Source organism: Acomys minous (genome assembly GCF_964271855.1).
Source record: "Acomys minous genome assembly, chromosome: 18".
Lineage (NCBI taxonomy): Eukaryota > Metazoa > Chordata > Mammalia > Rodentia > Muridae > Acomys > Acomys minous.
The window spans coordinates 17,584,324-17,609,397 of record NC_140501.1 but is presented as its reverse complement, the minus strand read 5'-3'; the positions used below and the strand labels follow the sequence as shown (position 1 = coordinate 17,609,397).

General features: G+C 35.5%; 1 protein-coding gene across 17 annotated transcripts in view; it reads right to left on the bottom strand.

Moving 5' to 3' along the window:
* Positions 1-802: 802 nt before the first annotated feature.
* The window catches only part of RBM26 (RNA binding motif protein 26), a 67,516-nt gene continuing 43,244 nt past the window's right edge, over positions 803-25,074 (bottom strand). For 6 of the 17 annotated variants that reach the window (XM_084767855.1, XM_084767853.1, XM_084767862.1 and 3 more), the window contains 9 exons: positions 24,793-24,867; positions 23,025-23,192; positions 21,244-21,348; positions 17,280-17,480; positions 14,267-14,353; positions 8,357-8,470; positions 5,475-6,661; positions 4,802-4,860; positions 803-1,223 (listed from right to left, as the gene is read on the bottom strand). In XM_084767855.1, the coding sequence (XP_084623981.1) occupies positions 6,572-6,661; positions 8,357-8,470; positions 14,267-14,353; positions 17,280-17,480; positions 21,244-21,348; positions 23,025-23,192; positions 24,793-24,867 (840 nt within the window). In that variant the 3' untranslated portion in view covers positions 803-1,223; positions 4,802-4,860; positions 5,475-6,571. Of the gene's footprint in view, positions 1,224-4,801; positions 4,861-5,474; positions 6,662-6,682; positions 7,293-8,356; positions 8,471-14,266; positions 14,354-17,279; positions 17,481-21,243; positions 21,349-23,024; positions 23,193-24,792; positions 24,868-25,074 lie in introns of those variants that run through there. The other 11 variants (XM_084767851.1, XM_084767861.1, XM_084767857.1 and 8 more) reach the window with 10 other exon arrangements.

Here is a 25,074-nt window from a genome sequence, read left to right as displayed (position 1 = left end):
TTGCTACATTTTATTACTCATAAAGACAACCATAATGCATACTCAAGAGGAAAAAAGTGTTTGCAGGATATCAACTTTGTATAAGAAAGTGTGACTGAGTAGAACTGAGAGAGAGACAGAGACAGAGACAGAGAGACAGAGAGAGAAACAGAGAGACAGACAGCTAGAGAGAGAGAAAAAAATCAGAATCAATATAATTTGGCCCTTTCCAAGTAAGAGTGGATATCACGTTAGACTTCTCAAACACCTCTAAGAATCTATGAAGGAATAACTCAAAATAACAGTGAAAAAAATACTTCTGGTACACTATAAAAAGAATTTCATTAATTCATGTTTAGATTAAGAATTTTAATTGTATACTTTTTAAGTTTAAGCTATAATGGCTATAAATAATTAGTACATATACCTTTAAAGCAGCTGAAAACTATTCTTTAAAAATAAACACATAAAACTATTTCCCCTTGCTTGAAGGACTGTCTTTGATGTCCTGATTACAAGTGATGAAAGCTGATGAATTAGACAAATTTAATGAATGTTGTTCAATTGCAGAACACACAGGTTATCATTTATTATTTGAAAAGAAATAAATTATTTTCTTTGTTTTTGAGGAATTAGAACAACAACAACAAAATGCACTGGAGAAAGTGGCCCTGGCAATCCCATCAATTAATACACTCACAAGAAAGAGAGAAACTAATTACAGTATATAAAAATGACTTTACAGTCTACTCAAAAATTATTTTTAGTGCCTATCCTAATTCAATAAATACATTCTAAAAAAATAAAAAAATTAAAGCCAAACTTATGTTTAACTTTTTAATTCATTTTCTTCATTCTAAAGTGTTCAGTTAATGCTCTCATGGCTTTATAGAGTTCACAGATGCATTTCTCAGTCTGCCTGAGACATAATACAGCTCATAAGGAAACTAAAAGGCCTTGTTCCTTCTTAAGGTGTTTTACAAGTTAAATTGCTCTAAAGGGGAGAAAACATTTATGACTAAAGTCATACACATCACACATTGATACACTTCTGGACTCAGGTGTACTGATACAGAACTGCAAGGTAAAATGTTCAGCATAAGACATGTAAACAGCTATTCAGATTGATATAGGGCAAACCAAATGACAGGATGACATTATTAACAGTCGTCTCCAGAAAGGACAGGACAGGGCTTGCTCATGTAGTCACAAAGCTAAACTCAGGCAGTGATGTCCTCTCTCTGCTGGAAAAAAAGAACATTTATTAAAATATTTTTTTAAATAACAGAAGAATCTAAAATTCAAATTACTGTATGAGCTATCTCTAACATAAAAATATTTCAAAGAGTCTATTTGAGAAGAATCAAAATGAAAGTTACAGACAAATTATACCAAAGATTTTCTTTGGGCTGAAGTGATTTAACAAAGCTTCTCTGCATCACTTTTTCTGAAAACATTAAGTGTCAAGATCACAGCACTACAAAATAACTATTATTGAAATGTGGGGATCAGAAATTTTACTAACTGGTCAGGTGGTATTTTTACATAGAGTTGTGAGTAGGCAAAGAAATTTCTGAAAGTCATGTACAAGCCTCAAGTCACTATAAATAAACCAAAAGCAAAAACAAATTTCTTAAAGTTTCCCAATGATTTTTAAAATAATTACAAGGATATCTTATTTCCTTAATTCCATATAATGATCACTTCATTCTTTAATCATTTTATATATGGCATAAAATTCTACACCAAGCACCCAGTGCAACAACCAAAATTTTAAAAGGAACACATAATGAGGCAGTGCCTGGCATACAAAGGAAGATTAACTTTAGATGGGTAAGAGGAGTGGATGAAATAAAGAAATAGAGACTTAGAAAGGATCAAATATAAAAAAGTAAAATTTAAAATTTCTCAGTAACAAGCACAGAAAACTAACACATTACCAAAAGTTATTATCAAGTTAGATTTTTTTTTTTAACTAAGCATGTCTGTTTTCATCAGAAATAAGTGATAGTGGCAAATTGTGTCCAGCATCTTTTTTTTCCTTTTCTAGGAGAATTGGGCAGCTACTTAGAAGGCTCTGTTCCACCTATTCAGAGAATGTATAAGAGACAAGGCAATAATACCACTTTTTCCACAGGACTGTATTCAGACTGTAGAACGGGCAAGTTATTCTTTCAGTCCAGAGAATTGACAAAAGTGAGTTCCTTCTATCTAGAAAGATGTTTCCTTTTTGCCTTACAACTATTTCATACTGGTTAGTGTACTGGTGGCTTAAAGTCTGTTAGTAGATGTCCATTTTCAGCTCATAGAATTTTAGAAGAAAAAATGTCCTGGTAGGAAAACCCAGAGTAAGTAATCCAGAACTTCTTTTAGGACAATCTTAATTTTTGAAGGCCCAACTGACTTTGTGGGGGGATGGGACTTAAGAGGGATTTATATGAATGCTAGGCCTAAAGATGCTTTTCTGTAATTAGCCTACAGTCATTGTTATGATGGTAGATATATTGTTAAAATCTGCACAATACTCTGAGACAGCCACTGATAGTCCAACAAACAAAGTAAGTAAACGTTTGATTTCTTTTTGTGCCATTACATCCAATGGTTAGTGTTGTAAAAAATTGGAATACAGCCCCTCTTCCCACTCACCAGGAAATAGCTCTGTTAACAAGGTACTTTCTTGAATGTGGCTTAGCCATACTTGCTACAAGTAATCAGCTAAAACAATATCGTCATAGTAAACTACTGGCTTGTTACATTTGACCATATTACAATAAAACAGAACCTATGGAAGACTCATTTCCTGCAATATCTTTTCATCAAATGTCTGGGCTTCAGTTACTTGTTTTAAAAAAAAAAGTTACAAGAATCCAGTAACATTTAAAACATTGTTTAGATTAAAAAAAAAAAAAAAGCAATGTGACAACCATCCCTTGAGGTAATCCTAATCAATCTTTTATCCAGAAATATATAATTTCTCCTATAATTGCCTACATTGCCTTCAGTTTTTTTTTTCCCACCCTCAACTCTACCTGTACAACCAGATAACCAGATGTGTACAATAAAGCAGCAAACTTATCAGAAGAGCTGTAGAATTAAAATGGTTTCTACTTTTAGGTGGCATACTGTAGAAGGAAAGAATGGAGATGGAAAAAAAGATATAAATCTGGATTTGTTGACAAAAAATATAATAGGCAAATACTTTTTTTTTAAAAACCAAGTTTAAAAGCAAAGAGGAAAGTTATTAATGGGAATAGGAAGAACGTGTAAATACAGAAGTTAATCTGCATGTTATAGGCTAAATGCAACTTGTGCTGGAAACATATACACAAAACTTTAGCAAGAACTATTATATGATTTATTATAGTCAAATGTAAGTTGTTTCCACTGATGAGAAAAACATCCTCAGATAATTACTGGCTTAAAGGTATAAAACTGTTTTGGAATCGAACACTAATTTACCAGCAGGGACACCATTTAGTCCAATGCTTTTCATTTTATACATAAGGAGCACTCTGTAAGGCAAGAGACTTGTCTAAGGCTGCAGAGTTAGAGCAACGCTGAACAAACACTGAATCTCCTAATGCTTGTTCCAACCTATGAACCAAAAAGACGTAGTGAGAAGGTCTAGATTGGTGGTTCTCAGCATTTCTAGCCATGTACTCTAATAAAAAAATAAACAAATAAAAGACAAACTAACCCTGTATATGACTATAGTATTTAATGTGCACCATCTACATGGATGCCTTAACTGGGGGAATGTCACAATTGACGATAGGTGTCTACCTCCATCACTACTTCTAGCCCTGTGATGAGACACACAATACTATCATTTAATAAAGTGGACCCAGTGACTGAGGAGACTGAGGAGAAAATTGATAAGAATTAACAAGGGAGGTAATTGTCAACCTCATTTCTATAAATTTAAATATGCATTCATTCATTATTTCATCCAACAAACATCTAAGTGCTCACATGAGCCAGGTTTTCCTATAAGCACTAGAGATAAAAAGATGAATAAGACATGGTCCCCTTCCTAGAGGAGCTTGCAATCTCTTGGGGAAAGACAGACATATAAACCAGATAAATTATGTTACAACATTAAATATTATAACAGAGATATGAACAAAGTGCTTTTTAAAAGAGTAAACATAGGAACTGCCTAATGACCAACAAGTCTATTAATTCTGAGCAGTATTTTGAGGTAAAGACTACCAGAGTTACTATAAACACAATCTCATGGTTGATCAGTAATTAGGAAGGAAACAGCAGCAGAGTTCTGTAAAAAATTTTTTTTCATTTTTTATAAAAGTGGCATTGAAATCACAAAATGCCTATGTTAAGAATCTAGTACTTCCACTATGACTTTAGGTAAATCACTATTTCTAACAGCCTGTTTTCTTATTAGAAAAATGAGAACTACCATCTACTTAAAAAGGTGTCTTACGTTTTAAATGAAAAAAAAAAAGTGTATTAGAGTACTAGTATTTAGAAACATGCTCATGAAAACCCAATAGCAACACATCAGTAACATTTACAAATGCAGATTAATGCTTATAAAAGTACAATGTGAATCTAAAGAATACTGAGAATATGTAATCCTCATACTAGGGAACCAAACTGAGTCGTATTTGATCTTCTGAGCCATTCAAAGCACCATGACTTAAAATATTTTAAGTTCTTACATATTAGGCAATTTCAGGCTAGGGAACTTGATGAGCTTAACTGAGTAGAAATCATAATTTGAAACTATCATCAAAACATAGAGCCAAAAATAGAATGGAGATTTAACTGGCCTTGGAAAGATTTACTTTCTTTGTAATACCTGTTTGGTGTAAAGAGAAGAAACGTGAGCCTCTGCCAATTTGGCATCTTTCACGACTACTAAAAAGAAAAGAAAACAAACTTACCTAATGAATCAGAATAGCACATAGCAAACATACAAGAGACTACACAAAAATATACCATAGTCTAAGTAAACTTTAAGAGTCATTATTTTAGCAAATGGAATCTGAGTTTGAGAATGTAAATATAAATGTGTACTGATTGCAAGTCAAACATTCCTATAAAATAGTATTACCACTAAAACCACACAACTATAACCCCAAGTGTAAAGGGGGAAAGACACAAAAACATTATCTGAGTTATATGATGGCTGAAGACTGGGGCTTGTGGGATTAATTTTGGATTGTGTTGTTCCCAAAAGGTAAGAAAGTAGTTCTGTTAAAATATGGTTTAAAAAAAAAAAATCACCCTAATCTTGAGAAGCAGAAATACTTGAAAATAAAGAGTTTAAAAAATACAGTAATCTAGTAATCTCCTAACCTCATTCTACAAAGAATATATTTCCTGAAAAAGGTTTAGTTAACTTTCAATAATTATATTTATGTGCCAGAGAAATCCACTTATAAAAATAATCACAATATTGTTGCAAATGTGAAAGATTTTTATATAAGTATAGTAAATGCACACTTAAAATATCAGACTGGAACACTTACCAAACAGTGTTTTCCTAAAGTAGTATCTATAGTACATTTCTTTATTCATATATCTTCAAATGGTCAAGTTTTCTTTCACACATCCAAAATGTAATATGAAGTTGTCTTAGTCACCAAATGTTAGCGCTACTTGAAGTCTGGTTCCAAACTAATCAGCCTGCTTTTAAATTTTAAGACATCTGTTGAAAATTTATATGATCAAACCAAACTGAAGTGGTATAAATTTTAAACATTGGATTGTACATCATTGTAAAGGTACTAGTAACCATCATTATTTAGTGATTATAGCTCCTTTTGATAGTTAGGGGGGAGGCAGGTCATCTGGAATGGTCTGTTTCTTTCTTTCTTTTTTTTTTTTCCTTTTTTTTCTTTTTTTTTCTTTTTTTTTTTTTTTTTCTTTTTCTTTTTTAAAATCAAGGAACATTGTCATGGATTTTTTTTTTGTCATTGTTTTCTTTTTTCTTTTCTTTTTTCTTTTCAAAGACCATTCCACTTTATTTTAAGCATCCAGATGCATAAGGACTCATATGTAAAGCAGTCATACACCATTATCATTAACACCCATGTGATAAAATACATACACAAATCCAACAAATGGCTAATACATAGTAAAGCCTAAGCATACTACTATGCAATATTATGAATACATAACGTGGAGACTTTAGTTAGAGTACTATGTCATCTATTCATTTTTGAAAACATTCATTTTTTAAGATTTTAAATGCAAATTCATTCCTTATTTGGAGTAAAACAAAATCCTCTATGTTATTACAAGTATTGGGTAATAAGTATTCAAATCTATTCATTAATTTACAAATAACCCAAAGAATTCTTTACTGCTCAATAGAAGTATGTAATAAAAACATTGCATATGTTCTATTGTGATGTCTTTAGCAATTGTTTACTGAAATAAAATGCAAACATCAATCTTCAAAATACAAGATCAGAAGGTAGTTTTCTTCTCTTTTATCTATTTGTGAAATCCATCTTCATCATATTTTACCAAAAATTGTTTTTACAAATATGTAAAAGTACATTAGATAATCTAATGAAACACAGGTAGAGTTCTAGCATATGCAGCTCAATCATCAGTCAAATCATCTTCTCCAAGAACGAGATTCATTGTCCTCTTCTTCTTCATCATCATCTTGAAGTAATGAGTCATCCACCAAAGACTCTTCCTGAAACTTTAGGTTAAGATGTATTTAGGAATTTACCCAAAAAAAAAAAATAATAATAACAACAAATAAATAAATAAAAATAAAAGAAAGAAAGGAAAGAAAAAAAGGAAAAGAAAGGTAACACTTTTAAGCACTGTTCTCTTGAGAGAGTTGAATGCACGCGGTTGTTTGTATACCTAGCGCACTTAAGAGAACACAGTAAAGCAGGCCTTATCTAGTCCACCTCTCCACAGCACCTGCTTCACTGCTTACATGAAGTAAGCACGAAGTATGAACCTAAGGCTGTGTACGTGCCAGTTCTCCTACTCTAACAAATCATGCCATCTGCTGTACTTCAAAACACTACTCAATGCTTCTTTTAAAAAGAAATACATTTCCCCTGACTTACCCTAACTCTCAACTATTCAGTGATTTATAAAAATCCTACAATTTCAATGTTTTGCTATATATAAGACCTTTTAAATATAAAACAAACAAACAAGAACAACAAGGAAAATAATAACACCTTTCTTTTCCCCGTTCCCTTCATAAAAGTTTCTCAGACTGCTTTCCCAAACTTTTCAAAATACCTAATACCAGGAGCTCTCCTGCTTTTCTCCCCATTCAATTCAAACTCATGGAAGGACAAAGGTATAATCTAAAATATAAAATGACAAATCATGTACATGAGTTTCAAATACACATTTCTTCTTGCATTTGACTATGGATATGCGTAACAGACTTGAAAGTTCTGCAAACAAAATGGAGCAGTATTACGGAAATCTAACAAATGTAAAACAGAATCTTTTAGTTTCTTTACCTTACCTTTATTTTTTAACTTCTTCAATTTTTTCCTACAGCTTTTTTCATGATTAAGCAAAACAGAATTGCTTATTTTAAATCTTTTGTCTCAAGAGCTTTTTAAATTCACTGTCCCTCCTGCTCTATCATACCTTTTAGTATACTAACTTGCTAGTGTTCCCTGAGAAAACTGCCGTCTCCCATACTTGTCTTGAAGGTAGACTCCTGCTGAACATGCCTTTCTCCACTACATCCCTAGTCCCAGCACATCCTTATGGAACACTATTTTATCACTCAGGGCTTGGCTTTGTTGGCAACAGACCTTTAAGATTATTATGGACAAAGACAATTGTTCCCTCCTGGGGTTACCACAGCATGTTGTTCAAATCCTCTTTTGGCACATCAGTATGCCTGTTATTGTAATGGGTTTCTTCTGTTTCTGCCACCACCCTCCTTTGCAGATTATAAGCTCCTTGATGATAGGGACCGTGTCTTATTCATTTTTGTGCCTATCACAAAATCTACCACATACCAGGTAGTCACTCTAATGAACTAAAACAATATGAATTTAAAAAGAAGGCTGAAATGTTGATACAGCAATTGAATAAAATAAATGCCCTAGACTTAACATTATTACAAAACTTCCTGTGGATAAAAATCTAATAAATAATTATTATCTTCTATAGTAATTGAAAATTGATATATCACATATTCTTTTGGGATTAGCAATGCACAACTCTTCTCATTAATCCAGAACATATAAAGTTGTCTGCATTTATCTGATCTCCCCTCTCTGGAATATGGCTTAGGAATAAAAGTATTATGTTAAGATCATAGCCATAAACACACACACACAAAATCAGCTTTTATAAATGAATTATGAATAATGATGGGGAAACAAGTTTAAAAAAAGAGACATACTTCCTCTTCATCAGGTTCGATTTCTTCAGTTTCCACAGATGAAATATTAGTTATTGGCTTATTCCATGCCAGTTTTAAATCCTGCCCTTTGAAACGAGCTCCATGAATTGCAGCCTAAAACAATTAAGAATATGGCAGTAAAGAACATTAACAATTTCTAAAGAAAATCTGAATTTTTTAGTGCCTAATATTTAAAGAGCTAAACTTAAAGACAGTTGCTTATTTGCTGTGTAGTTGTTAACCTCTCAATTTACTATAATTACTATTTTATAGTTACTTCTTTAAATCATACTAGTGATATAAGAGATTCTTTAAGTAAACACTTTCTCATAATCAAGTACATTTCACTCCTGCAAAACTGAGTAGGAAAAAATGTTTGTCAGTTTACAGTACAGTAATAACTACTATTTAGTACTCATGTCTGGTCCTCTAACCCTGGACAAAAGTTACTGTTAGTTTGCTCGAAGGTCATGTTGTCAAACTACACTATTTACGCCTATGTTCACAGACCCAGGGTGCTCTCAATCTGGGTCAAAGAAGCTTCTTTTTGCAATGGGCAGCAGTTAATAATTGGTCAAAGACTGAGTGCTTGCTCGGTCTTTAATGGGGAAGTTTTGTCATCACCACCCCCTTCTCTACCACCCAGGCTCAGGAGACATTGCAGAAGAGAAGTCAGAAAGACTATTAATATTTGGAGGATGAGAAGTGCCATGAAATGCTGTCTTCTGTATATGGCACAGCTACTGTAATCATGATCTCACAGCTGTGACAAAGTCCCCACAGATAGAGAAAGTATTCTCCAGGCCTCAGCCCTTACTTAGAAGCAATTTACAGTAGATAGTTTTTGGGGAGTGAGAGGCCTTCTGTAGTGGGGACAGCCCCACTGCCAGGTTCCCCTGTGTCAGCAGACAGTCTAACACCCGTACACACATGAGCAGCTCTAACAGGGCTTAGTGGGTTATCCAAAGAAACAGACAACAATGATTATCAAGTTGGGAGAGGGACTTGTCAAAAGAAAAGATGGAAGTAGATATATCTCATTTCATACATGTAGGAAAATTTCAAGAATAAAACAGTAAAATTTGTTATTAGATGTTTTCAAAAACTAGGTGTATTAAAATTTTAATGAATTTTGTTCATTAGAAACTTTTGACAATACAGGGTACATAAATTTGTAACACAACTTTGAATCTTCAATCACTGAAGCTGAAAGTTTATTCAAGAAACCTAAGCTTTTCTGATATTATAAGAAACATTATTTAAATTTCACAATTATTTTCATTTTAGCAAAGCCTATTTATAACAAAAGAAACCAGTATGTATTTCAGATAACTTAAAATATAACAATTCTTTCTGTAACTCATCATTTATATAAAACTTGTTTATTTATAAAAATATTTTTATTTTATGTACATTTGGTGTTTTGTGTCTGTGTGACATCTGTCTGTGTGAGGGAGTTGGATTCCCCTGGAACTTGAGTTACAGACTGTTGTGAGCTGCCATGTAGGTGCTGGGAGTTGAACCTGGATCCTCTGCAAGAGCAGCCAGTGAGTGCTCTTAACCCTAAGCTATCGCTCTAGCCCTTATTCTGGTTTTTCAAGAAAAGGTTTCAGTTTGATATTTATTTAACTTGTTTTGGTTTTTCAAGGGTTCCTCTGTGTAGCCCTGGCTGTCCTGGAACTTGCTCTGTAGACCAGGCTGGTCTCAAGAGATCCGCCTGCCACAGCCTCCCTACTGCTCAGATTAAGGAGTGCACCATCACACACAGCTTTGTTTTACATCTTTTAAGAGTTGAAATGTTAAACTACATAATATAAAAACTTACTTTTCACGATTATCATTCTCATACACCAAGAGAAAACCACCACTCTATAAATAATTTAAGACAGAGTACAGTGCTCATGGAAGTCAGAAGAGGACACAGGATCCCCTGGAGCTGGAGCTACAGTGTCGTGAGTGTGAGATGTGAGGGCCGGACACTGAACGTGGGTTCTCTGCAAGAGCAGTATTCATTTTAAGCACCAGGCCACGGAGCCACCTCTCTAGCCCCTCTTTAATTTTTTAATTATACTTTTAGAAAGTAGTTATTCTTTGATTTTTAACAGAAAGTCTTTTCCTTTATAAATACCACGCTATGACTTAAAAAGCTCTTACTACATTAAGGTAATATTTTTACAACTTTTTTATGTACCTGTTTACTTTGTTAAGTGTGTATATCCGAATGCCTGTACATGTACATGTGTATGCAGACCAGCAGTTGACACAGGATGTCCCAGGCACTCCCCTATTTTTGAGACAAGATCTCCCACTAAACCTAGAGCTCATCAATGTGGCTGGAAGGGTTGATTTGCTAGTAAGCCCCAGGTTTCTACCTATGTCTACCTGCCCAAAGATGGGCTGGCAGACTCACTTGTCATGCTAGCTTTATAGGGGCTGGAGATCAGAGGCTAGGTCAACAACAAGAACTTTACTGACTGAACCATTCCCACAGAAAATTGTTTTATATATTTATATATTTATTTACTGTTGGTCTCTCTTTCATGTGTGTGCATACGTTCAAAAATATATACTGTGTGTGTGGAAGTGGCCCAGAGGGCAGAGGAAGGTGTCAGAACCGCTACAGCTGAAGTTACCTGTGGTTATGACCTGCCACATGGACGCTAGGAATCAAACATGGGTCATCTCAAGAGCACAAGGTGCTCTTAGGTGCCCTTAACTACTGAGACATCTCTCCTGTCTTGCTTTGAGTTTTCTTGGGGCAGAGTCCTGGGTTTTGTTAAGTCAGGCTGTCCTCAGATTTCCCAGACTTTAACAGGTATTTTTGTTTTATTTTGCTTCTCAGTTTGAACTTAATATTTTTAAATGTAAAAATGAGTTACAAGGCTTTGGTTTTTGTCATCATCACTGTCATGCCCCACCCCAATCAGTCACCCAAATACCATTTAGTAATGTTTTATTTTGTTCTTCATCCCCCACCCCCAGACAGGATTTCTCTGTGTTGACAGCTCTGGCTATTCTGGAACTTCCTTTGTAGACTAGGCTGGCTTCAGACTCAGAGATCCACATGCCTCTCTGCCTTCCCAGTGCTGGAATTAAAGGTATGTGCCAGCATCACTCAGCTTAATTTTGGCTTATAACCATCCCTTTTGTGATCCTTTAAGATCCATATATATGCAGTGTCTCAGTCAAATTATTCTTGTAGTAGTTTCACTTTGAAATATTATTAAGCTTAGAAAATTAAAATGTTCATTGAATCATCTACAAAAATGGACCAGAAAATGAGAACATTAGTGAAAGCTGACAACTCAAAAAGGTGTTTTTTTTTCTTTTTTCTTCTTCATCCTGAATTCATGACATCTTAAACTTTAATGTCAGAATTTCTTTTTTCTCTTCCTTTTAAAATAGATTTACTTACTTTATGTATAAGTGCTGTATCTGCATTTATGCCTGCATGCCAGAAGAGGGCATCAGATCACATTATAGATGGTTGTGAGCCACCATGTGGTTGTTGGGAATTGAACTCAGGACTTCTATTAGAGCAGATAGTGCTCTTAACATTGAGCTATCTCTCCAGCTCCCAGAATTTCTTTTATTTTATAAAATGCTAGTGAAAATAAGTGGCAATCACTAATGTATTTTCTATTCTTCCTTATGAAACCAAATATTACATTTTTCTGTCAAAAAACTAAATTTTAAATTCTCAAACATTTTGTTGTCTGAAATCCAAAGTTTCAAAATATTTTATCTATATCTTGCTTATTTAAGTTTTAACTTAACTTTCCATTCTTTTCAAAACATTATAAAATTTCAAGACATTTTTTTGGCTTAAAAATGTTCATGATCAAACTTATTTCCAAACATTTATATAATAGGAGTCTATCTATTCCTTACATCTTATTAAGTAAATACAACAGAAATAGTATTTACTCTCATTACGTGTGAGTAGACTCCATTCACTTACTCCACCTTCAAAGTCTTTCTTTCTTTCTTTCTTTGGGAAGGGGGGATTTCGAGACAGGGCTTCTCTGTGTAGCCCTGGCTGTCCTAGACTAGACTTGTAAACCAAGCTGGCCTCAAACTCAAGAGAGATCCGCCTGCCTCTGCATCCCTCCCAAGTGCTGGGATGAAGTGTGCACCCAACCTCCGCCCACCAAAACAAGGGCCTTAATGTAAAAGATCTAGACTTAGATCTGGGATCTGTAGTTGCAATGAAGGGGGGTAGAGTGCATGTTTAACATGCACAAATTCCTGAGCTTAATCTCCAGCATCAACAAACAAATCCCTGTATTTTAAAAGACAAGCTCAACTTATTCTACAAAATAATCTCCCCATGCCAACATCTTCACCCCTACAGCTAGATTATTTTAGGGTTCCGGCTGAACATGTTTCTAAGGCCAATGAGATCTCTGGTTAACCTGTCCTGACAGTAACTCCTATCAATATGCTCTTAGCAATGTTCAATGGTACTGGCAGGAGTATTCACTTACAAAGATGACATAACAACTTAGTTTTGTCCAAAAAAATCATTTGACTATCAACTTAAAAGCTTTAGAAAGACATTTTCACCTATTCACATAGGTTTAATTATCTTGGTATAAAAGCAAGGACAAACAACACTGTCTTTATTTTATAGTATCTTAAAGAATCCACAGGGCAAAAATGTTCAGCCCTGCCGCAACACACATGCTCCACTTCCTTTTCTCTGTTATTGTTTGGAGATCAATGTACAGGGTAAAGTTCTTCCTATATAAGCAAGAAGACAAGAGTTCAGATCTCTAGGACCCATGTAAAGGCCAGAAGGTGGGACCGTCCAGCAGGAACCCCAGCATTCAGGGATCCTAAGATCAAGCTGAATTCAGAGAGAGACCCTACCTCAATATAAGATGAGAATGATCAAGGAAGACACACTGTACCTCAATCTCTAGTCTCCATAAGCACATAAACACACATGCAGGCACACCTGTAGACATGCATGCACGTGCAAGCGCGCACACACACACACACACACACACACACACACACACTTCTGAGCTGTCTTTTAAAAGACAATTCAAGTGCAGGAGCATGGTGGTGCACGACTTTAATCCCAGCACTTGGGAGACATGGGCAGGCAGATCCCTGAGTTCAGTGGCAACCTGGACTACATAGAACATTCTAGGACAGCCAGAGCTACATAGCAAGACCTTGTTTCAAAAAGAAACAAACAAAAATGACAATTCAAAGCTTACAGATTAAGTTAATAATATTACAAGGACTTTAAAAGCTAACAGCAATCGATTCACAAATGTGCCAAAAGAGATATGCTTCTCTAGAACTCATCCTGTTGAGACTGGAAACTAGTAGATGAAGGATAAATAAAAGGGGTGGGCAATAGAAGTATACTTTCTCTGCATCCACCTTAGCTAACTTTTACCATTCCTTCTACTAATTCAGACTTTGTTCTAGGCTAGATAAAATAGTAAACAGTGATGGTCCTAACTCCTTTACAAAGAACTCACGACATCTTCAAGTTAATGCAATCATTGTTTTGGTTTGGTTTGAGACACGGTTTCTCTGTGTAGCCCAGGCTGCCCTGATTCACTTTATAGACCAGGCTGGCTGCAAACTCACAGTGATCTGACTGCTTCTGCCTTCCTGAGTGCTAGGATTAAAGGCATGTGCCACCATGCTCGGCTAAGTTAATGTAATCTTAAAGTCACCTTGATGTCAAAATTTTACAGACTATATATATAATTATGTTATGTTATATTATATACAGAGACATTTCATGTGCGCACAAACTTGTACTTAAAATATTCTGCCTTCTGTCAAAGTAGTTTCTCAGTAAACTTGAGAAATAATTTATATTAAAACTTAAGGAAATACTAATCATTTAAATATGAAGTTTTAATAAATTATTTTAATACTTACAGCTTCTGCTTCTGCTCTTGTCTTGAATGTAATTATCGCATGAAGTGAAGAGTCATCAATCTGACAATCCTCAATTTCACCATATTGCTGTAAATTAACAAATTATTTCCTAAAAGTGTTTTAAAAGACCTAACACCCCCAATAGTATTAGAACAGCAATAAACATAATCCAGAATACATAATAACCCATTTTGATTGAGACAAGTAACTCATTTCCTTTAGTCCTATCTTCCAATCTCAGCTCTAATCCCATACTTTCCAGAATTAGTAACGTATGCTCTGTTCGAATTACAATGGGTAAACCAATGGTCAAAGCCTGTTTACTGGCCCTTCTCATTACTACAATGTCAGGACAAGGTCATCTTTAAACAGCACACTGAATCACCAAAACAAACTATGAAATTCTAGTATCATTTCCAATAAAAGGGGAAAAAGATTCAAAGAATTTAAGCAATTTTTCCAAGTGGTCAAGGTATCGGTACAGGACTCTTGACATACACATCTACTATAAACTGAGTATGGGTTCACTTACTATGTGCTCCACTATGGCAGACAAAATTTACCACACTTAAATACTAAGCGTATCATAAGATACTTGGAGTTTGTTGCATTTTTCCCATATAAAGAAAGACTTTTCTAAACAGCAGTTTTAGCACACAAGAATTAGTCCTTTATATATTATTAGTATTTTCTTTCTCATTCCAAATAAAACTATAGCCATGCGCTAATTAATATAAATTTTTGTGAACAAATTTAAACTTGAACAAGGTTTCATTTTCTCATCTATAAAATGGGCACAATAAAAGCTATTCTTGGTGTCAATTTGACATCTAGAATTAACTAAAAGCCAAGGGCTGGGCACACCAATGAGTTTTTTCTTAACCAAATTATTTAAAGTGAGATGACCCACTTTTATTCTGGATCTCTGAGGTGGGAATATACATCTTCAATCCAGATATTCTGAGATAGGAAGATATACCTTTAACCTGGACCACACCTTCGCTGGCAGCCTAGGTAAAGGACATGAAAGAAGGAAGCTGGCTCTGTCTACTTGCTACTGCTTCTCACTAGCATGAAGAGTCTGTTTCTTTGGGATTCTAAGATCAGCTCAGACATCCAGCCTTCTGAACTGAACAACTACTAGATTCCTGGACCTTCTATTGGATTCAACAATCACTGTTGGACTAGCTGGACCACAGCCTGTAAGCTATTCTACTAAATCCCACACCATGCACACGTGCGTGCGTGCGTGCGTGCGTGCGTGTAAAATCACTATAAGTTCTGCTCCTCCTGAAAGCCCTCACTAAATCAGTGATAATTCAAATAACTCCTAATATCCCCTTTAAGTTTTAGCTGCTTTTATTACTATTATTACTAGTCTCACTGGATACATTTTTTAAAAAACAGTTTGCTAGTCACAATTATTCTAACAATCAATTGTTCCCGCCCGCCCTCTCCCTTTCTCTCTCTCTAAGATAAAAAAGCTAAACTTTGAAATATGTACTCTTGCTTAACACTAATATTTTTCATGGATAAATTATGATTACTAACTTTGAGCAGAGCTCAAAATCTCTGTGTATGAAACAATTTCCACTCTAAGTTTCTGAATATTTATTTCTCAAGCCTATTATTAACAAAACCAATTATAACAAACTCATCGTGTTTGGATTGTTTTAGTGACTTATTGCTAGCCCCAAATCGTTGAGTACCTAAATGCAAGACACTTAACTATCTGGATCTCCTTTCCTTTGAGGAAGTGGAAAACAGCAGGGAAGAGCTGGGCTTTCTCTCCAAGCACCTCTCTGGTTCTCATTCTTTGTCCCTCTGACTTCAACGAGCACAGGACTCTCCAGACTCCTCAGTCTTAAATTCTAATCACTTTAGTTATTTCTTATACATCAATCATTTCTTTTAAAACTTCCTTATATTCGAATAGAGTATTAACTATAAGGCTGGAATAGGAGCATCAAACATCGAAATATAAATTTCTGAGAGACGAAATCATCTGTATGCTACTTACAAGTTTCCCTATTTTTCTAGTTCTCCAATTCAGTTTTACTAATTGTTACACTTTCCTGAACCAATCTTTCCATCACACGCCAGGGGCAAGCATATCCCTCTAAGTCACTGAGGTGTGTACTGTTTAATACAGTGACTTGGGTCAAACCAATGTGTCTAAAAGCACTGAGAGGGAAGAGCTGATGACTCTTACTGCCTGAAGGATTACCAGAATATCCAGGATAATTCTGGGTAACACTAAAATCTAAAATAGTTAAGATGAAAGGGCAGGGTAGGGATACTCTCCATGGTGCACATTAGCCTAATGAACCCCAGAAGGTCAAATAAGCAGTGAAGAGGGACTAGAATCTCTTTCTCTTTTAAGCCACTGTATCACTCACCATTTGATAAACTCTTAAATTACACTCTTGATCTGAATACGGCAACTTTCATATCATACATCAAAAGTGTATCTTGTTTCAGTTCTATTCAACTCTATCAAGAGCATTCATACTAACAAAACTTAAGTTTCATATTCAAAACTCTGACTAGCCTATATAACATGTCAATTTTTCCTTAAATTACAAACATATACCTACATAAGGTCCCTCTCTGAAACAATGAAGCTTAAATTCTTAATCTTATAATATTTAAAGGCATATCTGGTTTAAGAATTATAGCATTTCAGCTAGTCAGTGTTGGCACACACCTTTAATCCCAGCACTGAAATGAGAGTCGGTGAGTTTGAAGCCAGTCTGGTCTACAGACTGAGTAGGTCACCCAGGACTATACTGGGAAACCCTATCTTAAGAAGAAAAGAGGGGGAGGTGGGGAAGAATTATAGCATTCCTCCCAAACAAACAAAAAGATGCTATTGCTATTTTATAACTAAAAATAAAAGACCACTACTGACTGAGGAAGCCCTGTGGATGTTAAGTTCATAATTATCTTCACTTAATACTTATTAACCCAAGTAACAACTATTACTATTATTTTCTAGGTGGTAAGAAAGTACCGCAAAATGAGGAAGAAGATCTTCTCTATCACTCTCTGTAAATGCAGAAATCTCCAATGCTCTGGGTCGGTGATCCACCACAGCATGCCCGGGTACACCTCGGCCTCGGCCTCTAGCCCTGCCCCGGCCGTGAGCTGCACCTCGTCCTCGTGTATGAACTCCTCTACCTCGGCCAGATGAAAGAATTCCTCTTTTAGCAGCCTAGAAGAAAAGAAGCACATGGGTTACACAATGTGGTGATGAGGCACTGAGACCTCTAACCTGAAATGCCTAACTCTGTGTTTCTGACTTTAGTGTTACAAGATTCTGAAATATTAGTGTTGACTTTACTGTTGAGCATGCCAAGTTTCAAATTAGGAATACCACATCTGTGTTAACTCAGGCTAAATGTTATATTTTCGAAAATGAATCAAACTTTTATGCTGTCGGGGTATTTAAATAACCACATTTTAAAAATCTAAAATTACTAAATATGCTCTTTCCACCACAGAGTCCAGGAAATAAATTCAAAGTATCAGGCCTGTCAGGAGCCAACTTTACACAGAGTCATCTTGCCACATTACCCTGCCAAACTAAGTTCATACTCTAAGCATTGAGGACATATGACAAAAGACTGGTAACTCTGGATCTCTTCATAACACAGGAGCACTGGCCGTGACTGCAAAAGCCAAGTTAGTATAGACTGCAGCGTGACCCAGAGATAATAAGCATATTTTTATATTTAACTATATAGCCCAGCTCTTCAAGTTTTATATAATTTTCAAATAAATGCTTCTATCTCATTGTCAGGTGACTCAACTGATGTAAGTTTTCTCAAATGCATTGTTTTGATGACACCACAGAACAAATACAGAATTTAATATTCTACCACACTATTTCCTTTATGTGGTAGACCTTTCCTTCATTCCACAAATATTTCATAAACACCCATGTTAGTAGTCCTCAACCTCAAGTACAAGTTCAGATTGTGAAGTTGGGCACATTTACTAAAGTGCTTACCACGAAGGAATGAGGCCCTAAGGTCAACCCCAAGCACCTGCATAACAAGGACATCAGAGTGCACATTTGTCATCTCAGTAACCAGGGAGATATAGACAGGGAGAGCCCAAGCAGCTTTGCCAGCCAAGCAGCCTGGCCAAATCAATGAGCTCCAGATTCAGTAAACTTTTGTGTCGTCCCCCCCCCCCTCCACGCAAAAAGTGGAGATTGAGGCATCAACTTCTGGCTCTAGTCTCCTCCACACCTGCAATAGCATACTTGCGACATGTACACAATAAATAAAAACCAAATACACAAGCTCAATTTCCAGACAGGTAAATTATTGAGAGGTTCTTAACCAAGATTTGAGTTCAGATTCCAGCACTACATGATGCTTGATAGTCCTAAGGGATCCAATATTATATGGATACCATCCCCGCATGGGGGTAAGAAATTTGGCAGTTCACTCACTGGCTATGGAGGTTGAACAAAGTTACAGAACAAAAATACAGAACACTTCAGTCTGAGTAACTGTACATACAAACTTCAGAAGCAAGACAAGCACAATGATCAACATGCTGATAAGGATTTATGACATCCAAGTAAAAAAAATCCTCACATTACCAAAAATAAGCATAAAACCAATAAGAATCTAAATGAAATAAACCAAGCACAGAAAGACAACTACTGTAGGAGCTCAGTTACATGCAGAATCTAAAACAGCAATCTCATAGAAACAGAAGAATGGCTATTAGCAAGGACTGTGTTGGTCAAAATGTACAACAGTATAAATTGTACCATCTGCTGTATAGCATGGTGAGTACAGTTAATAAAAACATGTGATATATTTGAAAAGACCTAAGGAAGAAAATTTTTAAATGTATTTTCACAAGTTTGACTATGTGAGGTGATGCACAGATCACTTTGGTAACATTCAATGATGGATACATATATCAAAACATCATGTTATATACCATATAAATATATAATTCTTAGCTGGTCCATTAAAAAATACTAAAATAAGAAAAACAATAACCTTAATGGGGGAAAGGATATCTGGACAGTGGTGGTACAGGCCTTTAATCCCAGCACTTGGCAAGCAGAGGCAGAGGATCTCTGTAAGTTCCAGGCCAGCATGGTCCACAGAACAAGCTCCAGGTAGTCAGGGGCTACACAGAAACACCCAGATATGTGATTACACATATCAAAGTATGCCCTGAAGAATATTAATAATAGCTCATAGATGCTCCCTGAAAATTAAGCTTCAGCAGCCTATAATTTGGAGATTCAAACTAAAAGCCTCCAAGAAATCCTATAGTCAAACGATATATTTAACATAATCTTTCATAATGTATTTGATCTTAATTTTTTGTTCACTTATCTCTATTAACAAGCAATAGAAAAATTACTGTGATGATCACATTCTAGCATCTACTGCATTGCTGAATATATAAGTATTGACTGCAAAATAAAATTGAGTCATCACAGAAGGTAAGAAAATATGATTCCATCTTTGGCTGAATTATAACAAGCAAAACATGAACAGTAATTTTTATGTTATTTACTAAAATTACGCAACAGATATTTTACAATGATATTTCATTTTTTACATTACCAATGGCAAGAAATATTCATATGGGGAAAACAATTTAAAATTATTTTTGTAGAATATATAGGTAAAACACATGATGTTTCAAGGAATTCAAGTGTATGTAGACTTATGACATTTCACAGCTTTTTCTAACTCTCAGATAAGACAGAGCCTAGCATATGCCTAGCAGGTGCCATTAAGTTTTAAATATTTTCACAGAACTAAACAGATTTCTCCTGCACTGTAGGATGTGGGGGGAAAAAAGCAATGTCAACAAACTTACAAGAAAGTATACTCACTGGGCACAGTGGCACACACCTTTAATCCCCGAACTTGGGAAGAAAGGGGCAGGAAGTTCTCTGAGTTTGAGGCCAGCCTGGTCTACACAGAGTAAGTTCCAGGACAGCCAGGGCAACACAGAGAAACCCTGTCTCAAAAAAGCAAAGAGAAAAAAAAGAGAAAAGGAAGGAAAGAAGAAAGGAAGGGAAAGCAAGCTCAAATTAAGCAAAATAAACTATCTTTTAAAACACCTTGAATTGTGTCAAGCAACTGTGAATATAGACATTAATATTTTCATATTTTGTGATATAATGCTAACTTTTAAACAATTTTGCTAAACATTAAACATCTATGTTTTATAACAGACCAATTTCACTAGAACTTTCTCATACAATAACCATGTAACTAAATTATAAGGTAGTTTATTTTATCTTTAAAAAAAAAACACCCACAGCACCATCTATAGGCAAAACTTAAAAAGCATGTTTTTCAACAGATTTCCAATTCTAAATCTCATCTTCAGCAATTCAGCACAGCATGCCTATGTGACTTTACAGAATATTTCCACACAAATGCCGAAAAAGCCTCTAATTGTATTTAACCTCAAGAAGAAAACAACAAAAACAAATGGAGACACCAGGGAATATAGGCAGAAGCAGTATGTCACCAATACCAGTTTCTCAGGCCAGCAGGACATATCAGAAAATCAAAGCACAGAGCTCAATCCCTGAGATCACATAGTGAAAGGAGAACTCACTCCTACAAACTGTCCTCTGACAGTCATATGCAAATAAGTAAACAAGCATATGTAAAATTGCTGTTTTCAAAATATTTTCACCAGTACTTTGTAAAATCAATTGGCCTCTTTCCTCTCTCTTATTCCAACATGTGTGCGCGCACCTGTGTGTGTGTGACCTCAATCTCTCTCTCTCTCTCTCTCTCTCTCTCTCTCTCTCTCTCTCTCTCTCTCTCTCTCTCTCTCTCCCCTTTCTATCCATCCATCCACCCATCCATCCATGTCAGTAATTACTAACTGGAATCAAAAGACACATTTTCATGTTCACCACAACTGTATCTGTTTCTTTAACTGAACTGTGTAGCAGTGATAGAACATACTTCCAGCTGTAATTCTGTATATTTTCTCCTAAGTTCAGTAACTTCTTCTCCAGCTTGCATCTTCTTATATAAATCCAATTCTGTGTCAAGCAATTCTTTCTGCATCTGAAAAAGTCATTAATGTTTCAAATAACAAGTAATACTCTGAATTTATATAAACATTTTTACAAGATTTTTTTTCTCATGTTCACTTGTCCTTTTTTTTTTCTTTTTCTTTTGACATGGACTAGTTATACATTCAAGATTCTCCTGTGTTGGCTTCAAAACTGCCAGGATTATAGGTATGTGTTACCGGGCCAACCAACGTTTCTTTTCTGTTGCCAGTAATGTTACTCAAGTAAGCTTCACAATCAATTGTATTCTGATTTCCCTAAAATTCATTGTCTCTACCACAGCCAAGGTGTGATTTCCATGAACTGACAGTGTAATAATTTTGAAAATACAGTTCTAACAAGCAATATACAGTATGTTTTTATAAAGGTGAGCATGTAGACCTTAGCTAGATCTGAGGATAAAACACAGCTAATGGTGGTGGTCACATACAAGGAGCAAGGCTAAAGATAGAGCATTGGGGTGAGGGTGGGAGAGTAGTTCCCTATGTGTATCTTTTATGTACTTTTGAACCATGTTACTATGAGTTAATAAAATAATAAAAATTAAAAAGCTGAAGTCACGAGAAAGAATCCAAAACTGAAAACAAAAATAGACCTAACTTTATCTAATTAACAGTATTTACAAAAAGAACTAGAAGTAAACCAACATCATAGTCTGATTTAATCTTTAATGGAGCACAAGTAGTTCATAAGGGATGCAAATAAAATTTGAATCAAACAGTTCTGCAAAAATTTTGGAACTATTCTGAATGGATTGTACATCTGTTTGGATAAATAAATAGACTTACGTCTTGTGACCAAGTTGTCATTATGGAAATTGACAGTGGAATATGAATTTTAAAAAATAACCATGCAATTTATATTAAAATTAGAAATAAATATGACTTTATATACATATACACATATTAATAAGTACTGTACCACCTGTGTCTATCATCCATCGGAAAACGTTGTGCTTACTTGTTTTGCTCATTTAGATGAAAACACCTGAGTTTTTCTGAGTTTGCAAATATTCCATTCTGGACAGTGATGCTAGGTTACTTCCTTCTACGTCACTAACTAGTTACAATACACAGTTCAAACTTCGCACCCATATCACTGTTTCCTCAGATTATTTGCTCATAATCATCCTCTTTACAGCTAACTTCACAACTGTAAGAACTAGGAGAAAGTATCCATCCTTAAAAAACAACTTAAAACAGTGCTTGATGTCTTCTCCCCTCTCCCCTCCTCTCCTCTCGCCCTCTCCGTTTCTGTGACAAGGTTTCACTGTATAGCCTTGGCTGTACTAGACTTGCTCTGTAGGCCAGACTTGCCTCTGCCTCCCAAGTGCTGAGATTAAAGCAGGCTTTTAATTCCAGCTTGCTTGTGCGCGCAAACACACACTCATTCTGTCTCTCTCTGTCTCACTCTCTTTAAGATTTCTTTGAACTTACTATGTATGGGTGTTTTGTGTCCATGTGTATCTGTGCACTGTGCGTGTTCACGGCATTTGGGGGCCAGAAGGTGGTGACAGGCCCTATGAAACTGGAGTTACAGTTTTAGCTGCCAAGTGAGTAGGTTGAACCTGGACCCTCTGGAAAATCAGCAAATGCATTTAACCACTAGGCCACCTCTCCAGACCCATGTTTGATATTCTTAGTAAGTATGAATAACAAAACAGAATACCTGAGTCTTTGTTTTTATACTTTTTGGAAGACAGCGTCCAGGAGATGTAGATTTGACTTCATCTTTCAACTTGGTAATATTTTTTGTCAAAACCTCTAATGTTTTCATTATTTCTGCTTTATCTTCAGACTTCATTGTTTTGTTTTTCTCTAGTTTTGAAATTAGCATCTAGCAAAATTTAAAACAAAACATGTGAAAGACTTACTCCTAATAGTAACAAAACACAAATAGTAAAATAGTTAAAACAAATAGACGCTATTTTTAGTTTACACGTTCTCAACAAAGTATACAGAGCAAGAAGTGCAGGCTTGGTGATGCTAACAACGCTACAGTCAGCTGACTGCGGGAAGAACCTTACTTTTACTTAGCTCTTAGAACCTAAGACCTGGACCAGGAAGAAGAATGGGGATCACATAGAGTTATGGTCTCTGAGTTAAGGCAGCTTCAGCTTCAGCTTTTTACAAAAAGCATTATAGTTTCTCCTTAACAAAGTATATCCAAAATAAGAAAAGGCCATATTTCTAACCTTAATGTAGGTTTTTAAGACAATCTTACTTTGTAGCCCAAGGTGGCCTGAAACTAAGCAATGTAACAGGCTCCCCCTCCCCAGGTACTAAGATTTCAGTAGCCAGCACTGTGACCCAACAAAACATTGTTTCTGTATTTTCACACTTTTCTACCTAATACTCATTACAAAACACAAGCAAGAACTGTCTTCTAATTAAATGTCATAAAGTAAACTAATCTGCCCCCAAAAATGTCAGCCAAAAAATACCAGCCACCTTCAGAAATGTTTTTTAATTGTATATGTTTGTGTGTGTGCCATAGGAAGGCAGATGCCAATGGAGGCCAGGAAAGGATGTCTGGTCCATTGCAGCTAGAGTCACAGCAGCTGTGAGTGAACCACCTGATGTAGTGTAGGAACCCAAACTTTGGGTCCTCTGAAATAGTAGTAGTAGCAAATTCTCTTAACCATTGACCCATCTCAGTGTCCCATATAATGAGATTCTTTTTATTTTTAAAATCAATCATATTAAAAAAGAAAAATTTAATTATTTCAATAATTTAGCCTAGTGTACCAAAGTGTATATTTCAACAACAAAACTACTGAGATTATTTTTCCTTCATACTGTATCTTTGAAATGTTGTATAATTAACATTTTCACCTCAATTTGGACTAGACACATATAAAACAATCACAATCAGGTGTGGCTTTTTTGTTGTTTTTACAGACAGGTTTCTCTGTGAAGCCCTGGCTATGGTGGACTCGCTTTGTAGACCAGGCTGGCCTCAAACTCACAGAGATACACACCTGCCTCTGCCTCCCCGAGTGCTATGATCACAGACATGTGCCACTGTGCCCGGCTCAGATGTTGCTTTTGACTACTCTATTGTATAATACAGGAGCAGAGGATCCCAAATTAGTAAAGGACATATCAATAATGAGAAAAATATTTCAATTCATTATTTACTGACCAAACTATTCTACAGTAAGATCTAAATGAACTTATTTTCATTTCATGTTGATAATCAGTTCCACATAAACTATATCACTTCATATGTTTGCTCAACTCCAATGCTAACAAAATACATAACGTTGATGATACTCTGATTAAGTTTTTCACTTTTACTACTACCAATTACAATAAATCTGCTTCTCATTGTGAATTAAATAGATTAAATTCACTAAAAGACAGACAAACAAACAAAAACCTCCAACAACAACTACCACCCTGGGAATGCTACCACACGGACCTCACGTCCTTACCTTCTGTGTTTCAATGTGCTTTTCTAAAATTTCCTGCTTCCTCTTTCTTACATCTTGCTGAAGTTTCAGTGCCTCCTAAAAGAACCAAAACTACCATTTGAGTATGACTACATATAGACAAAATACAAGAAAAGGGCAGCCTTAATTAAATAATCATGGCAACAAAAGCAATATACAAAGTTTGTGTCTGTAAAGCTTAGACCATGTATGCAAGCTTCAAAGATGAACCAGAGGAAACTTCCTCGCAGAATAAAGGTGGAAAGAAAGAGCACTTATTGTTAC